Here is a 26572-nt window from a genome sequence, read left to right on the forward strand (position 1 = left end):
ATATAAATATATATATATATATATATTAAATTATATGCAATTTACTCGCGCGCGGCGTTGTAACAAAATGAGTGTCCTCTCTAGACAAAATCGATGCTCCAGACGTGCCGGTGCAGTCCGTTTTGTCATCCGGGGGTGCTCGGACGACGGCGTCGACTCGTCGACGATCGGGTCAAAAACGCGTTGAATTCGATTTCTCACCAAATTTCGACTCGCGATCGATCGTTTCAAAAGGTTTATTCGAGTCTACGACGGGTACCAGTGCAAGCGATTCAGTGCAAGCGATTCGAATTGTGGCGATCGGACGTGTCGACTCTCCGAATTGCGAAGTTTTGTGAGCGGGAGTGTAAATTGTGCAAAAGCCCACCCTAAGGCTCAGAAAGGTCCTATAGGGATCCGTTTTGGGTTTCCTCATATTGGTTTCACCCTTCTAAATGCTAGAAGTTGATACCACACACGCGAAACTTCAGAAGGGGACAGAAGTAGGTTGAAATTCTAAAACAAGGCGGGTTCCATTTCTAAGGTTCTAAGATAGTTAAAGGGAGGTCCCTGAGGCTAAATACTAAACCCTAAGAGGAAGACTATATCTCACAAAAAATGAGGTCAACACAAATACAAATAAATATAACTCTTCAGGAAATATACAAGGAGCTATACGTATCAATCAAGTTATTTAAATAGACAAACCTTCTCTTTCAAAAAATGAGATAAAAGTTTTAATTAATGCTTTAACTGAACATCAATTTATGGCTACACCTACTAGTTACTCATCTGTTGACACTCCATCAAACCAATTAATGGGATTACCCTATTCGTTAAATACTAACAGAGCTAATACAAGCCAAAATACAAGTTCTTATCTTCATTATCTACCTCCTAGCATCAGACGTAATCCTACATCCAGAAATAGAACAAAATATAGAAATCAAGATATTATACCAGAACTCATAAGTGAACACGATATTTACTTAAGCATAGACTGTAGTAAAAATATAGTTGAAATAATTGATAAATAAGTAATAGAAAACAACTTGGTCATATATAACTATAATTTAAAAGGAGATGTTTTTGGATTCTTAGGGCCAGTTTGGGAGGGCGGTGGGCATGCTGCGCGGTGCCGCGCTGCCCTTTTTTTTTTTTTGCCGTTTGTTTCGGCGGTGAGGCAGTCGCTTCCCGCGGTTCTTAGGAGAAAGCAGGAAGCTAGGTATGTGCCGCTGCCCAGCTTCCCGACGCCACTTTTACCTCGCTGCCCCCTTTTACAAAATCCTATCCGGTACGCGATTTTCCCCTCCCCTGGAGGATGAAGACAAGTTTTTAAAGATGTTTAAATTTAAAAATTTTTCATACATATACACATAAATTTTTTAAACATACATGTATACATATACAGATTTTAGCATATATGTTTACAAATAAACAAAATTATTTTTATAGTGAATCAATTAAACTTTTAAATTGCTGCTATAAATATATATAAACACAAAATATCATACTTTTAAATATTTTTATAGGAATTTAAAATATATATATAAACACGTATATAAAACTTTAATTTATTTCATATGAATAATTAATACATAATATTTTTAAAATTTTTACATATATTACACCTCCACATATAAATACATAATAATTTTTTTACAGTTTTAACAAATAGGGGCAGTTTGGTCAGACTCGCTGTTTCCCCGCAGCAGCTTCCTGGGCAGCGCAGCTGCAGCTGCAAAGCTGAGAAGTTGCAGCTGCGCCAAACAAACCCTTAGAAAATACTCTTGCTGGAATCGCCAAAAAATGGTTCTTATGACTAAAAGATGATAAAACAAAAAACCATTAAAGAAACATGTTTAGCTGAAATGACTATAAGCACACCTGAAAAATGACCAATTATTTATGGTGACTATATAAAAAGTGAATTTTTTGGATAAAAAATTAGATACCACACCGAAAAAGAAAAATAAAAGCATTAGTCAGATTTAGCAAAACAGAAGATAACAACACTAAATATCTGCAATATCTGTTATTTAAATGATGTTATTTAAATGAATATATAAATGAATATAGTTGCGAGTATCAAAAATATTACTATGATGTTCTAGCTGATGATCGCTCGTTATTTTTACACATGTATTTTTACAAATTACCTGAACCATTAAATATTATATGAAGCCAAGAATTTACAAAAGTACATCACTTTAGGAAGTCGAATACATTACGCTTTAGTAAAACTAGCTGAAGCATGCCAACATATAGAATTATATAAATAAAATAAAAAAAAAGAAAATTATCACTAGGAACAAAAGACTGTTTTGACATGCCCATATTTTTATGGAAGAAATTTATACACTATAGTATTAGACAAGGAGAACATCCAACAGATATAATAAACACACAGGGGAAACCAAAATACCTTTATACGACCAACAAATAAAAAGACAAGATTTAGAAATAAAAAATCCTGAGAAGTGTAAACATATATTTTTTTGGTGGAATTCAAATATTAATCAAAGCATATTTCTGAAAAGGTATTGATAGCCCAATTACTATCTAGATATATGATGATAGAATAATACACTCTAAAAAAGACGCTTTGCTAGGAGTTAAACAAGGAACTTTATGCTATCAAACCTTAATGTTTAACTTACACCCTAATTATGTTGTAAATATAAATGATAGATACCTTGATAGACCCCAAACATTAAAACATAAATTGGATAGAGTAAAATTGAGAGAAGGTAGTGTTGTTCATAGCATCACGTATCAAACTGCATATGCCTAGAGTAATCAACACAATACAGTAGCATTTAAACCACATACTAATCCAATGCATTAAGATCGATTCTTCTCTCATATAAGACAAACTATACAACCCGAAGAAATTAATGAATTAGAAATCACACATCCCTCATCAGATCTACCCCTAGATTTTGAAGAAGATAAAAATTTTTGCAGTCGGCAATATTTAAAACTAACATATCTAGAAAATAATAACTCACTTTCTATACAACCCAAGAGATCTTTTGATACAAATAAATCTATTCTATTCAGACCAAGCCTAACTATAAAAGAATACAACAAAAATTAATTATTAGTTATTGGTTATTACATTTCGCCGTAAAGAAAATGTAATATTCTACTAGACACAAGATCACATAAATCACACAGATCAAAACTTAATACCACAAAATTTATAGTCACTAAAAGATAAACCCTACATTTATCAAGATTATTTAGGTCAAAAACATATTTGTACACACGAAGCAAATATATTTTTTGGGTTTCGGGATATAAATAACCATAGATTATTCTTTCAACACTTATTTCGAACAGACAATAAAAATTCAAATCGTATTTTAGTAGGAATGGATTTTATCCAACAACAAACAATAACATTTACACATGAAAATATCAATATAGATAATTATGCATTACCACGAAATACGGTTTCATGGTTATATTCAAGTAGAATTATATATTCCAACTTACGAACTTACCCCATACACGTTTTATGTGACACTAGAAGTGATATAACAATATATAAAAAATGCATAGTACTAGCAGATACCAATCTATTCTCAAGAATTACTATTCGAAACATTTAACGGTATCCAAACTATAAACCAGTATTGGACCAATCAATACTTTGTAATACAATCTGTCCTATTAAAAATACAAAAATTATGATGTATATCCGACAATAGTCCCGATATAATTCTAGGTAATAATTTCTTTAAATCATTCTCATCATTTACACAAACTGATAATAACATCATTCTAGTAAGTCCAAAAGGTTATTCACTAAACTGTCCAATTATACAAACACCTCAATTTCACTCTACCATACCAATTTTTCGCAGCCAATGTGGTGATTATCCCCTTGATAAAAACTTGAAAAATTCATTCCCTCATTTATTCGATAACCATCTAAGTATGAAAACTATAACCTCTTCTGAAAATTCTAAACTTACAGAGTTACGAGCTTTTGCTTGTTCGATATTTAAACAATCATTCTCAGAAAATCCATTACAATTTTGGAAGCAGGACGAACCAATAGCTAAAATAGAACCAATTCTACACTTATTATAAGAGTGAGAACCATGAAATACACCTCTGAAGGCAAGAAAGAATTCCAAATTCAAATTAAAAATTTGTTAGAACTAAATTTAATAGAACCTAGCAAAAACCCACATAGTAGGCCAGACTTTTTGGTTAGAAATCATGCCGAGCAAATAAGAGGAAAGACAAGATTAGTAATTAATTATAAAAATAACTATAATATAAAATTTGACGAATACTGCTTACCTAATAAAGAAGTATTAATCAATCATATTAAGACAACTAAAAAGTTTTCTAAACTAAACTGTAAGTCTGGATTTTGGCAAATAAGAAAGCATCCGGACAATCATGAATTTACTGTCTTTAGTACACTTCAAAGATACTATCAGTGGAATGTAATGTCATTCGGCTTAAAAAATGCTCCTCAGATAATTCAAAAAAGGATAGATATTATTTTTAATGAACTATCACAATTTTGTCTTATATTAAGATGATATTTTAATATTCAGTCAAACAATTACTGAACATTTAAAACACCTAACTCTGCTCGCACAAAAAGCCCAAAAACATGGAATAATATTAAGTAATAAAAAAGCACCATCGAATTCTTGGGACTTATAATAGATAAAGGCTCCACTGAATTACAAGAACACATTAACAAAAATAGATCATTTTAAACAAAATAATAATCAGAAAAGAATTACAATGTTTTTTAGGATGTGTCAATTATGTCAAGTCATTCGTAAAAAATCTTGTAAAATTAAGAACACCTTTACAAAAGAAATTAAAAAAAAATATGTCTTGGTACTGGGATGGAAAAATGAAAAAGTATTAAACCAAATTAAGGAAATATGCGAAAAACTTCTAAAATTATATTTACTAATACCAGGACATTATCTAATTATCGAAACAGACAATTCAGAAATTGTTACGGTGTAGTTCTTAAAGCTAGATGAAATAATAATGAACACTTATGTAAATATAGCTCATGAACGTACACCACTATTGAATAAACTTATCATATAAACGAAAAAAAATTATTAGCAAAAAAGAAAGCAATTAAAAAATTTGAAATATTTTTAAATGAAATATTTTTAATTAGAACAGACAACAAAACTGCAATTTCTTTCATTAAAGGAAAAATTGATGATTCATTACCAAATAAACGATTAATTAGATGACAAAGTTGGTTCTCTGCATATACAGCCGATTTAGAACATAGAAGAAAATAAAAATTCTCTTGTTGATATACTAACACGTGAATTATGCAGGATTTAAATATAAATGATGAAAATATGGATACTTATGACATAACCAGCGAGACTGAAGGACAATCTAATCCAGATGTCACCAATTATTTGAAAATTGTTGATCTACAAAAATAGAAAAATAGAATGTGAGATTGTTTTTGGCAATAACATTCTAAATGAATTACTTAAAATAAAAAAAAATATCTCGATGTAGAAATACCAGAGGAAGAGCTATCATCTTTTATCAGTACTAAAAGAAAATTAGAGATTTTGCAAATATCAGAATTGCTAGAGAAGAAAATAAAGAAGAAGCTTCTTCTTCAATAACTAAAAATGAAGAACCATTTTCTCAAAAACCCCTACGTATGCAAAAATACTACAGGACACATCTACAAAAAAAGATTACAGAAACAGCACAAGAATGACAACAATTATATTTTTATGAAGAGAGTTAATTCTCAGATTTATTTCCATGCAGCTGAAAAATACCAAGTTACTTATATCTATGGAAATATTGATGTAAAGTTTGTCTCAAAATTATACAAATGCAATTTAATATGTATGATATATTTAGAAGATGATTATCTTCTAAAAGAAATACTGAAGTCAAACTCTAGAATAGGTAATAAGATTACATTATTTTAAACTATCATGCGGAAGCATAATGGATCCTAATATATTAAAACAATCTTTCAAAAATAAGAGTACAAAGAAATTCTTAAATATGGAAAAGGATTTTGAAGAATTCGATATAAGATTACGATAATTAAAGAAAAATCATATGAATAATATTAGAGAAATAGAAGAGGTACTGTATAGATTAAAAAATAATTTAAATTTAGAAAATACTCCTGAATAAAAATCATTAAAAATAGGAGAAACTTCAGCTCCTTCAAGAGCTTACAAATGGTATCAGAGTCTGACCATCAACAGACTAATAAATATAAATGTTATAAACATAATAATTGTCTATGCACACCTTCCTAGTCTTATGAATCTTTTATTACTTCTTACAAACAACAAATTAAAGATGAGAAAGAAATAAAAAGACGTTTACTAATAGAAGAACTTAAAACATTTATAGAAGAAGATTTTAATGTTAAATAAAAATTACCTCGAACAAGAATTCAACAAAAATTGTGAACTACTCCAAATAACTATAAAAAATAGCAGTTAGAAGTATTCCAAAAAGAACAAATGTTTCATATAAAATCTCCCGTAGGAAATTCAAAAAAATGGATTACAATAAGTTATATGATTTTAAAACAATAAGTTGAATTAGGACTTTATTCTGAAAATGTATCTAATGAACTAGTTAATCTATGAAAGTAAACCTAAACAAGTTAGAAAAAATTAAACTATTTAAAAATACAATCCAGTCTAGATATAAAAAATTGCCAAATACAAGAAATACTCATAACATATACGAATTAGGATTAAGATTAATTCAAAACCAAAATGTACTACATCAATATAGCCACAGCTGTTATTTTAGTTGAATGTTGTAATTTAGAAAAATTTAGGATGGACAAATACAAATAAATATTACTCTTCAAGAAATATAAAAGGATCTATACATATTAATCAAGTTATTTCAATAGACGAACCTTTTCCTTCAGAAAATGAGATAAAAGATTTAATCAGTGCTTTAATTGAACATCAATTTCTGGTTACACCTACTAATTACCCATCTGTTGACACTCCTTCATCCAACCAACCAATGGGATTACCCTCTCGTCAAATACTAACGAAGCTAGTACAAGCCAAAAAACAAGTTCTTATCTTTGTTATAAACGTAATATTGCATTTAGAAATAGAACAGAATCTAGAAATCAACATAATATACCTGAACCTATAAGTGGACATGGTATTTACTTAAACATAGACTGTAGTAAAAATATAAATGAAATGATTGATAAATGGGTAATAGCGAGCAGCTTGGCCATACATAACTATAATTTAAAAGGAGATGTTTTTGGATTCTTAGAAAATACTCTTACTGAAATCGCCAAAAAATAGTTCTTAGGATTAAGAGATGATCAAAAACAAACTATTAGAGATACTTGTTTAGCTGAACGGACTATAAGTTACCTGGTCAGTTATTTATGGTGACTATATAAAAAGTAAATTTTTAAGATACAAAATTAGATACCACACTGAAATAAAAAACAAAAGCATCAGTCAAATTTAGCAAAACAGAAGATAACAACACTAAATATGCGCAATGTCTATTATTTAAATGAATATACTTGCGAGTATTAAAAATATTTTTACAATATTTTAGCTGATGATCGCTCGTTATATTATTTAAACAAGTATTTTTACAAATTTACTTGTATAACTCCTCGCAAAGCGTCTTTTTTATAGTGTATTATTCTATCATCAAACATTCAGATAGTAATTGGGCTATCAAAACCTTTTCAGAAATATGTTTTGATTAATATTTGAATTCCACCAAAAAATGTATGTTTATACTTATCAATATTTTTTATTCTTTCTAAATCTTGTCTTTTTATTTATTAGTTGTATAGAGGTATTTTAGTTTTTCCCACTGTGTTTATTATATCTATTGGATATTCTTCTTGCCTAATACTATAGTGTATAGATCTCTTCCATAAAAATATGGGAATGTCAAAACAGTCTTTTGTTCCTAGTGATAGTTTTTTTTTTTTGGTAAGCATCTTCAAATAGAGTAATATGTCTTTCATATTCGACTGAATTATCATTAATTATATCAATTTCAGAGCTTTCTTCCATTAATCAGAATATAAGTATTCCTCTATTTCATTATCAGAATAACTCGTATTAACTAGATTATCTTCGATTTCTGATAATTGATAAATCTCGTCTTCACTTTCAATGTCAGAATAATTGAAAATAGGTTCTAGGTCATTTTCTTCGATGATAGCTACTAATTTTACATGGTTTATTTTACTTCTTTGGGGATATTTATTAGTGTAATGTCCTTCTTGTTTGTAAATCCAACAGCTTACTTTCTTATTATTTATATTATTATTCTTTTTTCTAAAAGTTCTTTTATTTCGATTAAAATGCCTTTTTTGTATTTTCTTAAAAATTTTTTTCTTTTTAACTTTTATATGACAGTTGCATTTGCTATGGGAAGAAGAACAACCCTATTGTTGAGGGAAGTTAGATTTCTCACAACATAATGATTGTTTATATTATTTATTTTGTTTATATAATTCTATATACTGACATGCTTCAATTAGTTTTTTTAAAGTGTAATATATTCGACTTCTTAAAGTGATGTCATTCTGATTTATTTTTGTAAATTCTTGGCTCAATATGATATTGTATGATTCGGGTAATTTGTAAAAATATATGTCTAAATATAACGAGCGACATCAACTAGAATATAATAAAAATATTTTTGATACTCGCAATTATATTCATTTAAATAACAGATATTGCAGATATTTAGTGTTGTTATCTTCTGTTCTGCTAAATCTAACATATGCTTTCGATTTTATTTTTAGGTGTAGTATCTAATTTTATATCTTAAAAATTCACTTTTTACATAATCACCATAAATAACTGGTCATTTTCCAGGTGTGTTTATACTCCTTTCAGCTAAACAAGTATCTCTAATGGTTTGTTTTTTTATCATCTTTTAATCCTAAGAACTATTTTTTGGCGATTCAAGTAAGAGTATTTTCTAGGAATCCAATAACATTCTCTCCTTTTAAATTATAGTTATATATGGCCAAGCTGTTTTATATTACCCATTTATCAATTATTTCGTTTTTATTTTTACTACAGTCTATATTTAAGCAAATACCATGTCCACTTATGGGTTCATATATATAATCTTGATTTTTAGATTATGTTCTATTTCTGAATGTAGGATTACTTCTAATGCTAGGAGGCAGATAACGAAGATAAGAACTTGTATTTTGGCTTATATTACCTTCGTTAGTATTTGACGAAGAGGGTAATCCTATTGGTTGGTTGGATGGAGTGTCAGCAGATGGGTAACTAGTAGGTGTAGCCATAAATTGAAGTTCAGTTAAAACATTAATTAAATCATTTATCTCATTTTCTGAAAAATATAGGCATATAGTAAATCCAGAAGTTAATTGTGTTAATAACCGATTCACCTTGCACCTTTCTCTGTGGTTTTCTAAAGAAAGTAGAGGCTCAACAAGACCATAAAGGTCCATACAGACAACAACCTTATGCAAGTAATTCAGATATTTAAAGCACAGCATTAGTTCCTTTCCTACTCTATGCGTAGCTAGAAAAGATTAAAATCATTATTGAACAAAACATGTTTTCAAACAAACAAGCAGAACATAATATTCATTAATACTTAAAGGACAAACTTACAGACATTGAGCAGGAAGAAGATAATTAGTCGTAAATGGGAAACACGCATCTTTAAATTACAAGAGAAGAAGAAGAAGAAGAAGAAGAAGAAGAATAGCTCTACCCCCTTACCCCCTTAAGGAGAAGACAGAAGGTCTTAAATAGAAAAGAAAAGAATACATTAATCGTCACTGTTGATGTTACATTAAATAATTGATGCTACTTTTCAGACTGGCTGAGCAAGTGGGCATCTACTTTTGTCGGAATATTCTTTGTTGATAAGAATTGGTCTGCTTTTGTTGGAATAATTTTTGAAAATTTTTTTTACTTTAGATAGTGCTCTGCTGGAGAATAATTTATTGGTACTTATTTATGTTTATCTTCTAACATCTGACTCCCACTACTCATTGTATCAAGTTCTTTTCATATTTCATGCATAGTATCTTTTTTCTGACAATCGTACATTTGTGAATTTTCTCCTTTTGTAATTTCCGACAGAATAATTATTTAGTTTCTTTGTTAATGACTAAATTATTTTTGTTGACAATAGAGAACCATTCATTATATATTAATTCATGAATCTTTTTAGTAGGCTACATACAGTGACTATATATGAATAATTTTTTTAGTAGTAATATACTCAGATATTAGAATGATCAATTTTCTGTCTCAATCCATATTTGATATAAGTCTTTAGTTGTTCATCTCTGGAATAATTTTTTTGTAGGTTTGTATTTTGGGCTATAGGCCTGCTGCTAATTCCAATTTGTATTAAGAAAATAACTCCTTTTATCCCAAGATGAGTTTGATGTAATTTGAAAAATAAATTCCAATGTTTAAATACTTGGTGGAAAGTTTCCACCTCTTTAATAATTGGCTTTGGTAATTCTTTTAAAAGATAATCATCTTCTAAATATATCATACGGATTAATCCGCATTTGTATAATTCTGGGACAAGCTTTACATTAATATTTCTATAGATATAAGTAATTTGATATTTTTTAACTGTATGGAAATAAATCTGAGAATTAACTCTCTTCATAAAAAGATAATTGTTGTCATTCATTTGTGTTATTTCTATAATTTTTTTTGTAATTTTTTTGTAGATATGTCATGCAGTATTTTTGCATACGTAGGGTTTTTGAAGAAGATGGTTCTTCATTTTCAGTAATTGAAAAAGAAGCTTTAGCTTTTTCTTTTTCTTCTCTAGCAATTCTGATATTTGCAAAATCTCTAATTTTCTTTAATACTGATAAAGATAGTAACTCTTTCTCTGGAATTTCTCCACATATACTTTTTTATTTTAAATAATCCATTTAGAATGTTATAACAAAAAACAATCTCACATTCTAACTTCCATATTTGTAGATCAACAATTTCCAGATAATTGATTATATCTAGAATAGATTTTTCTTCAGTCTCGCTTGCTATGTCATAAGTATTTATATTTTCATCATCCATATTTATTTCCTATATAATTCACGTGTTAGTATATCAGTAAGAGAATTTTATTTCTTTTTATGTATCCTAAATCGAATGTATATGCAGAGAACCAACTTTGTCATCTAATTAATCGTTTATTTGATAATAAATCCACAATTTTTTCTTAAGAGAGAAATTGCAGTTTTATTGTTGTTCTAATTAAAAATGTTTCATTTAAAAATATTTCAAAATTTTTTAGTTGTTTTCTTTAGTGCTAATAATTTTTTTTCGTTCTTATGATAATTTTGTTTTGTAGTGTTGTAAGTTCCTGAGCTATATCTACATAAGAGTTCATAATTATTTCTTCTGGCTTTAAAAAACTGCATCCCTTGCAATTTTTGAACCGTCTGTTTCGATAAATAGATAATCTCCTGGTATTGGTAACAAGTTGTCTAGTTTTTTCTCATTTCAAGAGAATGACCACATGACAGCCTTCTAAAGCATGTTGAATTTTGATTGCCTAATTATCGCTCCTTCAATAAGAAGGATTACATAGATTGCCTCCAATCATATATTGCTTGATCATTCAATTTTACCATCGTTCAAGAAGTGAAGAACTATCCTGATTGTCATTAATAGCCATCTAACTCCTCCCTCCTTCAAAAATCAAAAGTCATCTTGACTTGTTTGATTGGTCATTTTAGTGACCTTGAACCCACTAAACACACTACTTTGTCCAGTAAAATGGTACAACCCAATCCATTTATAAGAATTATCCTAGTTTTCTTCCAACGATCTAACTAGTATTTTTTTTAATTTCCCTTAAAAAGATTAGCCCAAGACATTCAATCTCCCATTTTTTCAAAAGAGAGACAACCCCAATCATCATTTGGGGCTATCTACAATAACACCTCCAAATTCTTGAACTGTCGATTCGTTCGCATCTACACCTTTAGGGGATGACTAATTCAACCATCTCTAACAGCATCTGCAACGTTCTTGTGTTCCCTCATTTATCACCATAAGTTAATGTCATCATCTCTAAAAGGGGACAAGTATGATCATAGATCTTATTGTATCACTAGCACTAAGAATATTAACATCTCAATTTAACTTGCATTGATTGACTTCGTCTCTAAGATCAAAGGTCAACTTATTAACTCGTAATTTTCAACTTTTTTTTGTTGTGCATGTCATAAATTATCCCGTAAGTCACTTCTTTGAGTGTGTGTGAGACATTATTTGAAGCTAAGGCATTTAAAAACTCTCTACCAGCTTGACTTCTCGCACACAATAAATTTTTTCAGGAAATTCAAGTTTCATAAACATATTCATGAATTTATAAACAACCATTAAGAAAGGACGTAAATTAAAATTCCATTAACCGTAATGGAGATGACACCGCATGCATATTTAATAAGAATCAATTCAAGATGAAGATTCATAAAGCCAAAAATAAATAGATGAGATGAGACTATTAATGAACTATCTGATAAAAAACTAAAGCACATAATTTATCATGATTAATATTTTTACCATTTATATTACTTTCCTTTAAAGTGATTCTTTGTCTATGTGATAAATGCATCTACATAAAATTAAACATATTTGTACATTTACCGAGTTGGTTAAAAAAAATTATGCAACCACCAAAGGATCCAAGTGTTGAATCAAGAAAAGAATGTACGACTAGAAATTAGAGACTTAAAAGCATCAACAAATCCACTTAAGAAATTGAAATGTATGCAAGATGTGGCAATTTGATTGGAAATAAATTTGAAAGGAATTAAAGATTGATCAAGGAGTAGATGGAATGACTATTAGACTGTGAAATCTTATATCGGTATTAGTACCAACAAGATTCCTAAAGGAAAGTCTTTTCTGTTGTTTTTTAAGTTATTTCTGCCTTGTAATTACAGAATAAGAATTTCAATAACATTTGAAAAAAAAGGACCCTCACCAAGTGCATATATATAATTAATCTCTTCATATCAAGAAACAAGATTATATGGTTGAATTTTTTTTTTTTAACTCACGCACACACTAATATGTGTTAAGCCTTATAATCAAAACCCCGTGATTAGCGAAAAAGCACCAAACCACTAGGCTAAATTGGATATACTAGAGCAGAATAAAATTTCTTCATGGAAACAAAGCTCATTATGACTTTCATTTTTTATCACCTTGTTCTTTAATTCCATTTTCCTATTTTTCTTCCTTCCATTGCTAATTTTTCCCTCACTGCTTGAGGTATCAAATTGCCATACAAAAGATATATTACCATAAACTATGAGAGCCAAGCTACTCCAATCAAGAGAAAAATTATACTTTGTAAACTTCTTATCAGTAAAATGGAAAATACTATCTTAAATTATTAGCTATTTGTGAAGACCTTCTTGAAAAAGATAAGGAAAACTCAATCACCATTTAAGCATTTCTCCAAGCGTCAAAGACCCAAAGTTCATGTTATAAGACAAAGAAGATTTGATAATTACGTTTTAGTTTTGCAACTCCACAATGCTAGAGGTATGTAAGCCTTGACATTTTCTTGTTAACTACAAAAGAAATTTGGGATGCTAAGAGTGAGCCCTACTCGAAAGACAAATATGATGCAATCATCCGTGTAATCAAGACAAAACTCTCGAGAATTAAGCAAAGCAATCTTTCTATAAATGAATACTTCAATATGATGAGAAGACAATGGTCGGAGTAACTAATATCAAGATCACATGATGAAGTGGCATGAGGATAATGTAATTCGTTAGCATTATGTTAAAATAAAATTTTAGAGTTTCTTGCAAGTCATAACGTGAAATTTGATTAAGACTTTACATTCATAGAAAAGAAGCTTTACCGTAAGGCTCTCTCGTATTAAAACTAAAGAGAGTAGGATAGCAATCCTGATAGAGGTCCCAAGTAAAGAATGACCGATCATGGTGAACACAAAAGAGAAAGCTCAAGGAGAAGAATATAATTCCTTGGAAGCTTCCAAGAATTAGGGACGAAAAAATCCACCAAAAAAGATAGTTTATGATGTAAATATTGCAAAAAAGGAGTTAAGATTGGAGATGACTGTTTGAAACTCCATGGAAACCCTTAAGATCATGTCGGATACAATGGCAATCAATCAAAGGGCCCAACCCTTCTAACAATGACAGCTGGACACAACTTTAATGAAATTCAGAAGGTAAGAAATTTCTTAATACATTTGAATCGGTTACTTTGAACTCAGCTGTACGTTAGTAAAGAAGTGAATCATGGTAGTGAGTTAGCATGTTGATTATGCCGCTCCTAACTAGAAGAAATCCCAAATTTGGCCCGATCTTAATAATTAGGAATAGAAAAAAGTGTTGTTTTCAGTTTGCTTTGTCCAATTCCTGTGTGTAGCATGTGTTCTACTTTTGGAAGGATTGTAGACTTGCAGCATTCAATTAATCAAGAGTAACATGTATATAAATATGTAATTTCCAAAAATAAGGATCTACAGCATCCATCATCATGTTCAATAGATATTAAACCACATAATGTCACATTGTAACATGTATATAAATATGTAGATAGCATAAAAAGGGAGAAAAAATACAAACTCAAGGCTATAAAAACATAAAACAAAAGGGTAATAAAGGAAGAAGAAATGACAATGACATGAGTTAACAACGACAATGAGCAATGAAGAGAAAGAGCCACAAAATTTGAGTGAGATTCTGTTTTTAGTAAATTTGCATATTAAACCTTGGATTTAGAGCAATTCCTTGTGGCTCACTTCCCATCAACGCAACTAAGTTAACCAATCCAGTATGAAGTCTCTACAAGGGGGTGACTGATCTTGGACAAGAACTATTAAATATCCATGAATCACGACAAACAAAAATTAAAACTACTGTGCACACAAAAGATGTAGCACAGATATTCAAGCTAAACGTGTTTGTGCTATCCATGTCAACTAAACTAGGATCGAGAGTGGCCAGATAAAAGAATGGCTATATATCCATGGATCCCAAAAGTAAATAAATAAATGTTGAAGAAAAGAGCATACAAAGCAAAATAAAAATGTAGCACTGAAATAATTGTTTGTGTGCATGTATATATAAATTGAATAAGTATTTTAAAACAAACTAATATAAAAAGTTTTTTTAATTCCCCATGAATTGATTTTCTCTAACATTAGTAATCACATAATTAGATTAAACACTTCAAACAAGTGGTATCCTCGAAAAAAGTAAAAAGAAAGACAATTTCCAACTACAAGAAGTAATTATAAGAAATAAGAGTGAAAAGAATTGAGAAGAACGAAAATGTTATAAGTACCTTAAGTAAGAATGGAACAACAGTATAAAACAAAAACATCGCCAATGAAAATCCAAAGAATGGAAACACCTGAAATTAAAGATGCCAAAGTAAAAAATAAGCACAAATATCATTTAAATAAGGAGGACACAAGCCATCGCATCATAATTTCAACCTTAGTAAACCTAAAAAGTTGAATAGCCAATGATTTTAGTGACAAAGTCCAAAAAAAAGCATCTCTATAAAATATTAATTTGAAAAGAATAAAATAATACAAATAATAATAATAATATATGCCTAATATCCTTTATACAAAACAAATAAACAAGTGATAGAATCCGTACTTTTAAAACTGTAACTGTATTTATGTTCTATGTTGGAGTTTCAATTGTGTTGATCTGCTTCTATCATTTGAGTTCAATGCGGAAATTACATGAAGTGTTGTTATGAGAATTTGAGAATTACAAGAATTATACAAATTGTAAGACTTCTTGTTCATCATTCTTTGACTGGTGCTTATCCATGTGACTCTAGTCATTTTGTTGTTGTTCATGCTTATCCTTGCACAAAAAATTGTTCACAGCCGTTGTTTGCGCCTATCAGCCTTATCCACATAACTTCTGACCAAGATTTTAACGGTCATTTTATTCAAACTACTAACTTAGACGATTTAAACACAACTCCAACACATGTAATTTACTAACTGGGTGCTTAATAAATTCCTTATCCCTCTAAAATTGGAGTTCTAGTAGGACGTCGAATTCCTCTGGTGTGTAATTCTAAGTACTTATTTCTAGGGAATATATTCTCCATGCTAATGTGAGATTTGATTTCATGATTGGATGAAAATTACAATCTTTCTTTCATCTAAATAAATATATAATTTTTTTTTAGTATGATTATTTTTGTTAAAACATGGTGAAACAAACATATTCCGTAAAGAGAAAACAAATAAACATATTCTGAGGGGCATTATATCATTGTAGTAATGACATCAAGATAAAAATTCACACCCTCAAATAAGGTACTCTTTTGGTTATTAATTATCGCAACAAAATAAAAATTTGGTGCCTCATTCTTTACTACTACAAGAGAATCAAAATGAAATTAATCAACATGTTGTCATGCTGCAATTTTTTATGAAAGGAAAAAAAATTCATGAATATCTAATTGGGCTAAACATTAAAGATGACCAAGCATACATCCAAACACTTCAAAAAGACACTCTTTATGATATATTATTAGAAAAAAAAAGATGGGAGATGCCATGCTACGTCCAAAACAACACTCACTAATGGCAATGTAACATGAAGAATCTATGAATAATTATCGATTAAAATTATCCAAATTGACTTGGGAATAAAATGAAAAGATAATATAAAATAATGTTGCGATAAAAAATCATCTATCAGCATAGCACACAATTCAATCCAACAAGACCAAATCAAATATATAGAAATCAATTGACAATTTATTAAAAAAATTAAAATTTGTATCATTATGTATCCCATAAGTCCAAATACAAAAGTTGTTGACCGAAATTCTAAATAATGGAGTGCCAACATTTATATTTCAAATTACCAGAACTAAAATAAGCATGAGGAATATATACTTTACAGCTTGAGGAGTGCGAGCAATTTTATAGGCGAACTAGGCCCTCTAGGGGATTGTAAAACTAGCAATCAATCATTGGCTTATTAGGGACAAAAGTCTCTAAAATTTCAGAAGAAATAAATATTAGCAAGCTATAGAATATCTTATTTTTTAGCAACAAAGGTAGAAATATATTATTCTATGTGTTTTCGGTCCTAAAACCTTTCTTCCTATAATTAGAACATAATTAGAATTTTCCATGAGTAAAAATTACCAAGTATAACCTAAAATTCCGCTATATAAACAAAGATGTGAGATCATTAATGAAATACACAATAATTCAAATAATTTCTCCTCTCTTCCAATCTCATGCACCCTTGAGCTTTGCGATCACATTTTTAGTAAGAAGTGGATTTTTATCAACTTATAAGCCAATCACGTCTCTCAAATATAATATAGTTTCACAACAATGCTTAGAAAAAAAGGGTAAAAAGCTCAACAGTTTGATTGTCATCATCAAAATTTATATAAATACTCATAATCTCAAATAATAAATTTCAACTCATTAAAATGTAATGGGTGTGAAATACAACATGAGAAGTAGAGTCTCCACTTATAGAGTTTGTTGGACATGACTCTAGCCATATGCAATGATTAAAATTTGAACTATAATCCTCAGCAATTATTTCCTCAAAAATATCTATTAAGATCTCATTCACCAAGAAGTTGAATATTTCAGAAAGCTTCTTCATCTATCTATGTCTGCCTTCTTAACTCACAAAGGAAATCATATTGAAAAGCCCCATAAGTGTTTTCATGTACTAAACTAGACCAAGAGAAAATCAGATCAGTTGTCAACCCCGAATCTACATGTGCTCAGCTTCGGCCACCCCTCACTATGATTCCTTTGTGTGAGCAACACGACATCCCCAATGCACAAATCATACAAAAAAAATTACATTTCATGCCACCAGTTGACAAAATTTGAGATCATGAGCTAGCGCATCACATGCCCTTTTCTTCATCATAGCCGCCAAACCTTTTCCGATTTCACCCTCCCACCCTGGCGGCTATTAAGCCTCTTGACCAAACCTTCTTGTTGACCTTTCCTTCAATAAGAAGGGATGTCTCTGCGGCCAATAGAAGCTTCTCAGGCAACAGAACAATATTGCACACAAAGTCTTCAATTTCTCCTATCTCTTTGTTTGTTAGCATTACAAACTTGAGGCTAGTAACTTCATTTATTAAAGGATAAACATACCATTATTCATTAGTAGCATTATCCTTGATGCTTGAAATATAGTTCATAGACATTTTGTAGGTTGCTAGTGCTTTCTTTCATGTTCAAATACTGAAAACTTTGAAGGAATTTAAAATTCATATTGTAGAGCTACCTAATGTTTTGCCATGTGAGTTGTTGCCTAAATCTAAAATAACTAAATGCTTCCCATGATAGCAACTTTTACCATGCACATTATTTTAGGTAAATACAACGAAACTTATTCATGCATATTATGATTAATTATAGAGCTAGCATTCATTATATTTGATATAAAATACATATCATATTTTTTACTAGAAATACAAAATAGCGATGCCTATTTACATATGATGTCAAGGTTGATAGAACCCTACAAAATATTATCTAAATAAATTGATGGGTCCACAAAAGAAATAGCCTTTTCTAAAATCATTGAAATTCAAGACGTCTTAATAAAGCTAGCTATGGATAATATAGATATACAGATGATATAAAAGAAGACTCATGAATAATCTCTGGATATATATGATTATACAAGATGCAACTGCACAATATTATGTTAGTGAAAAAATGCATTGATTACTATTTTCATATAAAGGATAATTAACATCACCATGTTAGTATAAAAATTTCTTGATTACCATTTTCAAATAAAGGATACTTACATAACATATTGTAAATCATCTTATAGCAACTGACACATTCTTTTATGTTATGTAATATTATGTTCGGCTATGACTTCATAACATGCATTATGCTGCTACTATATAGTAGATCATGCTTTGTTTTTGTCATATTAAATGCATTTATGCTTGAATAATTAATTATTTATTGAGTTCGAAAGGTTATGCTCATTTATTGTCAAATGCTCTTATAACAGGCTATTTCAAGTTGTTGTAATGTTCGGTATTATAGAAGGTTGTAATCATGTCATAGGTAGAGAGCAACAGAGCGATTGATGTCATGTGATGAGCTAAATTGAGCAGTCGACAACACCGATGAGCAAAGTTCGCGAAGGTGAAGAAGAAAGGAGAAGCTAGAAGGTTTGACTTGAAGAATCAAGCAACAAGGCAAGAAGAAGATGATCAGATGAGAGCCAATGGTTGTGTTCTTGTGTTAGAATTAAGAGTAGAAAGCAAGGATGTGATGTAGCTTAAGAGTCGAGCATCCTTCGAGTAGAACAAAACAATGCGAAGGAGAAGAACATCTGACGATCTCACGAGGGCGGCAGATAAACAATCGAGCTCGATCAAGATTAAAGACTATAGGGAAGCAAATGGTGGTGCTAACCATGCTGGAGGAAGGAGTAAGACAAAAGTGATATCAGAGAGCTAAGGTTTAAACTAAGTAATATAAATCTTATTGAAAGAGTAATTAAGTTAACTAATGGAAATGCTATAAAAAGTTTTGTATTTAATCCTATAATCATAATTATAACCAATATGTAAATTTCAAAAAGAAAAGCTTAAACCTAATAAAGTTTAATTTATTTTTTTTAAATCTAAAGTTGCTCTTTCATTTATTTTTTAATGATTAAACATTGGTTACAAAAAATTAAAAATATAAAACATTTAATTTCACTGTCCGCCTATTTGTTCCATTCTTAAAAAATTCTAAACCTCTGACTGATCATGAAAGTTCCTTGGTGGATCATCACTAGATACACTTTAGGATATGCTTCAATTCACTTATAGTTTGCTATATAGTCTTAATTTATGGTGAAATCTCAACACATAATTAGAATTCTATTGTGTTAACATTATATGTGTGGATTTGGTTTATAGAATTAAATACATGAGAAGATGGGGATACCATAAGAAAAAATATTTACATATCTAAAATCTTGATTGTTGAACGTCGTGGGTTTGGTTCTTCTGCCTGCCAGAGAAGAAGTCATGGGATTGCATGCGTGCAGGACAAAGCAGACGCGGGTCACCTAGGTGCAGTATGTTGTGGGATCACCTGCATGTGAGGGACCAAGCAAAAGACACCACAAACAACAATGCAAACCGCTGCTGAATTGTCTACAACTATGTGTGCGATGCGACTCTGCGTGCGAAGGAGGAAGCAAAGGGCTAGGGGAGGAGAAAATTTTCCACAGGTTAGCTGCACCTAGAGCACCATGCGGACAACGGCTGCAATTCTCTCATCACGGCAGTAAAAGAAAAAAAACAGCCGCCACAATAAGATGTATCACAGTTGTTGTCTCCATGCAGACAACGTATGGAAAAATTTCTCGGGATCATCTGCGTGCAGAAGACAATTGAATTGGCATGGATCGGATAAGTTTGAAAAATTAGGGATTTTGTTCTTTTTTTATCGAATTATTAAGTGGGGCCCCCATGAGGCGTGACTTAGCACCCGAGGGTTAGAATGTGTTCACCCTGTGAAATTTGTGCCCCTCGTGGAACGAAACGGCTTACCCCTTGCCTCACGCGCACCCTAATAACGCCCATTAATTAAAGTAAGTTTTATACATAGATGATCATAATTATTCATCAAATATTCAACATATTGTAATTTTTTTCTTATAACTTGAAATAATTGCATCCTTGTTATATCTTTTTTTTTATTCCTGTGATTTAGAACTGCAATTGACTAATTTTGTTTTATAGATAAAAAATCACTTATTTAATTAAAAATATTTGATTGGATCTGCATGACTAAATGAGTAGATGAATAGAAACTAACTGCTATAAATATACTCATACAATAGAGAGTATTATTGTTACGCCTTTGGTTTAGACTATAGATTCACACTCTTTTGTTGCTTTCAGATTTCAGCTATTATTAGATTGTTTTAAAAATTTATTTATTATTGACCTAATGATATTATTTATAAGTTAAACGTCGTCCAACCGTCTTTTTCAGCATTGGTAATTTTAAGCTCCAGAGTTGGATCATGGTAGTTATTACTCATCGAAATAGTAACATAATACATCACTTAAGTTTTACAAGTGAATATGTTTGCTAAAATTATTTAAGCCATCACAACAAGTAGCTAAAGGAGAACAGGCCATTGCAGAAACTTAGGTACACTAATCAGAGTTAAAGGCCCAAACAGCTAAGTGACAAGTGAACCTAACTGCTCAAGATAACAAAGGAACTGGAATTTTGCATTCTCAAGCTAATGAGAGATGGATCGAGTGTCAGAGCAATGTTTAAAAACACATCCTCCTACGTTCAATAAGAAAACAAAGAATCTCAACACCAAGCTTCATGACATTGAAAAAAACCTCTATGTTCAAGTGTCTTAAAGATCGCAAAGTGGATAAAATAGCATTTCATATTCATGTAAGTGCTGATAATTATGATGAATTCATCGATGTAACAACTTCAGGTATGATACAAAGATTGTCTAAGCAGAGTTTGAAAAACCTTTCTTGGAGCAATATTTCTCAATGAAGGACAGCGCAAAGCTGAAAAGTGATTGAAGTTTGACTAAAGCAATGATCAAAAGAGCATTTGAGATTGTAAGACAAAATTTGTTCAAATCATCAAATTTATTCCTTACAACATTCAACAAGAAAAAATATATATTTTCTTCATAGCTTGTGAGAGAATATTAAGGCAAGCTTATCGATAGAGATGTGCAAAAGGTTAATTTGGATGGATAGACTCACAAATTAGATAAACCGAATGGAACAGAAATTTAAAATCCAAAAAATCAAATTGAATAAACTTTTGCTAAATGGATCCAAACCGAACAAAAAATTAATTAGATTTAATCGATCAGGTTTAGAGCAAACTGAAATTTGGTATTTGATTCTATTTCAAACTGAAATAATTAAAACTTGAGGTTCAATTTCAAGTAAAGTGTATTAAAGATAAAATATAAGAAGTTATATTATAAAAATTGGTTTAAATGTAAAAACTTAGAAAATTGAGAAAAATATCAAACGGCCCGCAGGAAGTCTAAATGAACAATCTGCGACGCTAAAAATTCTTCTTTTAGTGAATTTTATAATAGACTAGATACTAAGAAGGGTGAAAAATATATGTATAAACTAGTCAAACAAAGAGAAGAAAAGTAAATAATTAACTCAAGCAAAGTGTATTAAAGATGAAAATCAAAAAGTCTTTTTCTTAAAAAAAGATATTCAACATAGGTGGGTGACTTTTTAATAAAATTTCTGAAAATACGATCGACCTTAGTGATCTTAATCTCGTTAATAATAATAAAATGTTTCATTTTTACCGTTACATTAGTAAAAAAGAAGTTGAGGAGGCTTTAAAAAAAACTAAGGGTGGAAAGTCTGCAGGACCTAAGGACGTCCCAATTAAAGTGTGGAAATATTTAGGAGATTTTAGAGTTTCTTGGTTTATTAAACTATTTAATATTATTTTAAAAACTAAAAAGATGCTTGAGGAACAGAGGAAGAGAATTTTGATCCCATTTTTCAGAATAAAGAGGATGCACAAAAGTGTGCAAATTATAAAGGACTTAAGTTGGCGTGTCATACTTAAAAATTATGGGAGGAGTAATTGAACATAGGTTGAGATGTATTACAAAGATTTCTCATAATCCATTTGAATTTATGTCGGACATCTCTACTATGGAAGTTATACATTTATTGAGAGTTTTGATGGAGAAGTTCAGAGATAATAAGGAGGATCTACCTTTGATCTTTATTGATTTAGAAAAAGCTTATGATAAGGTTCCAAGAGATATCCTTTGGAGAATTCTTGAGAAGAAAGGTGTTGATAGGACTTATATTGAAGTCATTAAAGATATGTATACTAGAGTTATTACTTGTTTCCGAACTGAAGGAGGATTAACCAAATATTTTCCTATTTCTGTTGGATTACATCAGGGATCGGCTTTAAGCCCATATATTTTTGTTTTAGTTATGGATGGTCTTACTAGACATTTACAGGAGGATGTACTATGGTGTATGCTTTTTGCTGTAAATCCTTCTCGTGGATAAGACGAGAGAAAACCCAGAAAAAAATGAATTATGGAGATCTACATTGGAGTCTAAAGGCCTTCATTTGAGTAGAAATAAAACTGAATACATGGAATGTAATTTTAGTAGTAGTAGCTCTAGTGACAGAAGTGCAACTTTGGGTGATCAAATTGGGTGATTTGGGTGATCAAATTATTAAAAAGTGTGACGATTTTGATATCTCGGGTCTGTTGTTCAAAGCGATGGTGATATAGATTGAGGTGTTAATGGTAGAATTCAAGTTGGTTGGTTGAAGTGGAGATATGCTTCGGGCCTTTTGTGTGATAGAAAAGTACCTCTTAGAATGAAAGGAAAATTTTATAAGATGGTGGTGAGACCTACAATTCTCTATGATGTTGAATTTTAGCCTTTAAAAGAGAAGCATAATACTAAGCTAAGTGTTGCCGAGATGAGAATGATTAGGTGGATGAGTGGCTTTACACTTAGAGACAATATGTGATGAAATGAATATAAAATGAATATACTCGTGATAGGGTTGATGTAGCTCCAGTGATGGACAAATCTAGAGAAAGTCGTTTTAAATGGTTTGGTCACATTAAACGTCGACTATCTGATGATCCCATTAGGAGAGTAGATGGATTCAACTTATGTTAAGAAAGGCAGAGTTAGACCTAGGAAGACTTGGTTTTATTGTATAAAAAACAATCTTAACTTATTATAAATAAATGAAAATAGGACGCAATAGAGAAAAAGGATTCATGTAGCCGACCGTGGGGGATCAAGGCTTTGTTGTTGTTGTTGTTGTTGTTCAATTTCAAGAATTAAATTGTTTCTTCTCTTGTCTATATTCTCATCATCTCCTTAAAATTCAAAATTTCAAATTAAAATAAAACAAATGTCATATGCTCTCTTTATTTTCTTTCCAAATGAAATTCCTTTCTTAATTATAATATTACTCAGTTTTTCAATTTATTTTGTTAGATGAATGCTAAAACCAATCTGAAAACCAAATAATAAATATTCAAAATTTTAAAAGCAATGCCAAATTCTTATTTTAAAACTGAACCGAAGTAACCAAATGTGCTCAGTTCGATTTAATTTTTCGGTTTTGATCAAAAAATGCACACCCCTACTTATCAGCATTTAAACACATTATCTTTAAAGAGTTCATGGATCAAGGCATGTTTGCGAAGCTGCACAAATATAACTGAGTACAAATACTCAAACAAATAAGTGTTCTCATAAAAAGCTACATCCAAATCATCAGAGGCTAAAACTTAATGACAATTATCATTGCTTCAATCTGACTAGAGTGCACTAATTCCTATAATTTGACTATTGGCAACTATTTGAATTATTAAAATATTAATCATAAAATCAGGGGTTGTCTTAAGTTATCAAGCAAATCAATTTGACAATCCCATGGAAAATAAGTTTGAACAATAACAGCATAAAAATGGACGACAAAAATCTTAAGGTTGACATCAAGAACATAATAATAAAAAAATCAAAATATCAATATTTTCAATGTCACCAATACCCATAGCAATTTCTTACACATCACCCATATCAACAGCACTCTCCTACCTTGCAGTACCGATAGCAACACGCATTATAATGTCAAGAAGTTATACAATATCAACCATCGAGATCAACTTAGATACAATAGCAACCCAAATACGCGATTGCATGTCTGTATTCACTATGACTTAGCAAGAGACCCATAAGATTCTTGATCTAAACCCCCTAAGTAAAATAAGGCTTAACTCTTAAACATAGAGATGTCTTTTGATGTAACAGTTAGAATTAATTAAAAGTCATAAATTAAGCATGCTCATACAAAAGTACTCCTTGAATGGGTAACCTCCTGAGAAGTTACACCTATGGTACAACTGTGAGACCATTAGGCCAAAGTGGATAATAACCCGATAGGTGAGAGTTAGGGCCCGTTTAGGGCAGCTTATAAGTGCGGCGGCATTTTTGAAAACGCAGCCTAACCATTTGGTTTGCACGTTTTTGAAAACGCTATCTGCCACATTTTGATTTTTTACACTAAACGCAAGCCGCGGGTTGACCTGGGCTGCGCTTCATGATAAACTGCTTATCTTGAAACACACAAGCTGCCCTAAACAAACCCTTAGTTTATAGTATCAGAGTGTTGCACCATCCTGAAGATGGGAACTTAGATGTTTAAATAGAAAAAAGAGTTACGTCAAGGGAATCACCTCCAAAATCATAAATGGGACAAATGCTATTTGATATGAGTCACTTCTTAAATCTGCACAAACAAAATCTATAATCCTATTTGACTGGTGAATTCTAGCTCAAGAATGTAGATAATAACGTCAATTATTTAGGTATGGAAGATTGTAAGATCCCTCAAGAAAAATAAACCTAAACTCTGAAATATTGTGGGAATTTTTGGTGTAATAATTAGAATTTCATCAAAAATGTCAAAGTTAATCATGCTCGTATGGGAACACTCTTATGATGGGTGGCATCTTGAAAGGTTACCATTGGGATGAAAATGTGAGCCATTGGGCATAAGCAAACAATACATCAATGGGTGTGTGATACGAAGATAAGTATAAATTTAATCTAAAATAAGATATAAAGATTTTCTTTGACTTTGGGACATTGCATTAGTTCACTTTGAAAAGAACTATGTTAAATGCAGCAATTTCTCAATTACAAACACATTTGTCCATTACTGGTATGTGGTTGAAAATTATCCCATTTTTTTAAATCATAAAATTATTATCAATAATATGCATACATCTGCTCTATTTGTTCAATTTCCACGAGCTAAGTTTCATGAAATATTGGATATAAACTTGATATATTATATTACTATTGACTATCATAAGAGGACAAATGACTTCTACATACCTGGTGCAAAGTATTTTAATTTAATGGTGTTAAAAAGGCAATAACTTTTCTAATATCATTCCCATAGATGTATTGGCTATCTAGTCAGTGTAATAAATACTAGATAATATTATGTCAATTGTATTTGTATTTAAATAATTTTCAATGTATTTCCTACATTTTTACTTGTCTCACCACCTAAATCCGAGACCAAACTGACCATGGATCTAGTTTAGAGCTCAAAGCACCATATCGAACAAAAATTATTAATTTCTAAGAGCTCAAAATTCAACCATAAGAATTACTAGACAAAAACATTAACAAGGCCTGATGTTTCATTCTGGAGAGCATGAGTTTCTTAAAAAGTAGAAATGAAACATCATAAAGTTATGCATCAACTATAGAGAATTAATAAAGCGACTGTGAATAATAAATTTCACCTCTCTCATCTAGATGATTTATGTGCAAGTTTATAAGGTTCTTAATGTTTTCTAAGAACAATATTTGATTTGAATTAACCACAATTGAAGATCATAATGAAAATGTTCCTAAGACCACTTCTTGATCTAATTATGTCCATTATGAGTTTTTGGCAATATCAATTGAAT

At 30.5% G+C, this 26572-nt stretch overlaps 1 protein-coding gene across 2 annotated transcripts in view; it reads right to left on the reverse strand.

Moving 5' to 3' along the window:
* The window catches only part of LOC110038311 (solute carrier family 35 member F1-like), a 62878-nt gene that overhangs the window by 11689 nt on the left and 24617 nt on the right, over nt 1-26572 (reverse strand). Inside the window, exon 8 of one of the 2 annotated variants that reach the window (XM_020743108.1) lies at nt 15357-15425. The exons of the other annotated variant lie outside the window; for it this stretch is intronic. Coding sequence (XP_020598767.1) covers nt 15357-15425 — 69 coding nt within the window. The remainder of the gene's footprint in view (nt 1-15356; nt 15426-26572) is intronic. 2 annotated transcript variants of the gene reach the window in all.

The sequence above is a fragment of the Phalaenopsis equestris genome, unplaced genomic scaffold (assembly GCF_001263595.1).
Source record: "Phalaenopsis equestris unplaced genomic scaffold, ASM126359v1 Scaffold232443, whole genome shotgun sequence".
Classification (NCBI taxonomy): Eukaryota; Viridiplantae; Streptophyta; class Magnoliopsida; order Asparagales; family Orchidaceae; genus Phalaenopsis; species Phalaenopsis equestris.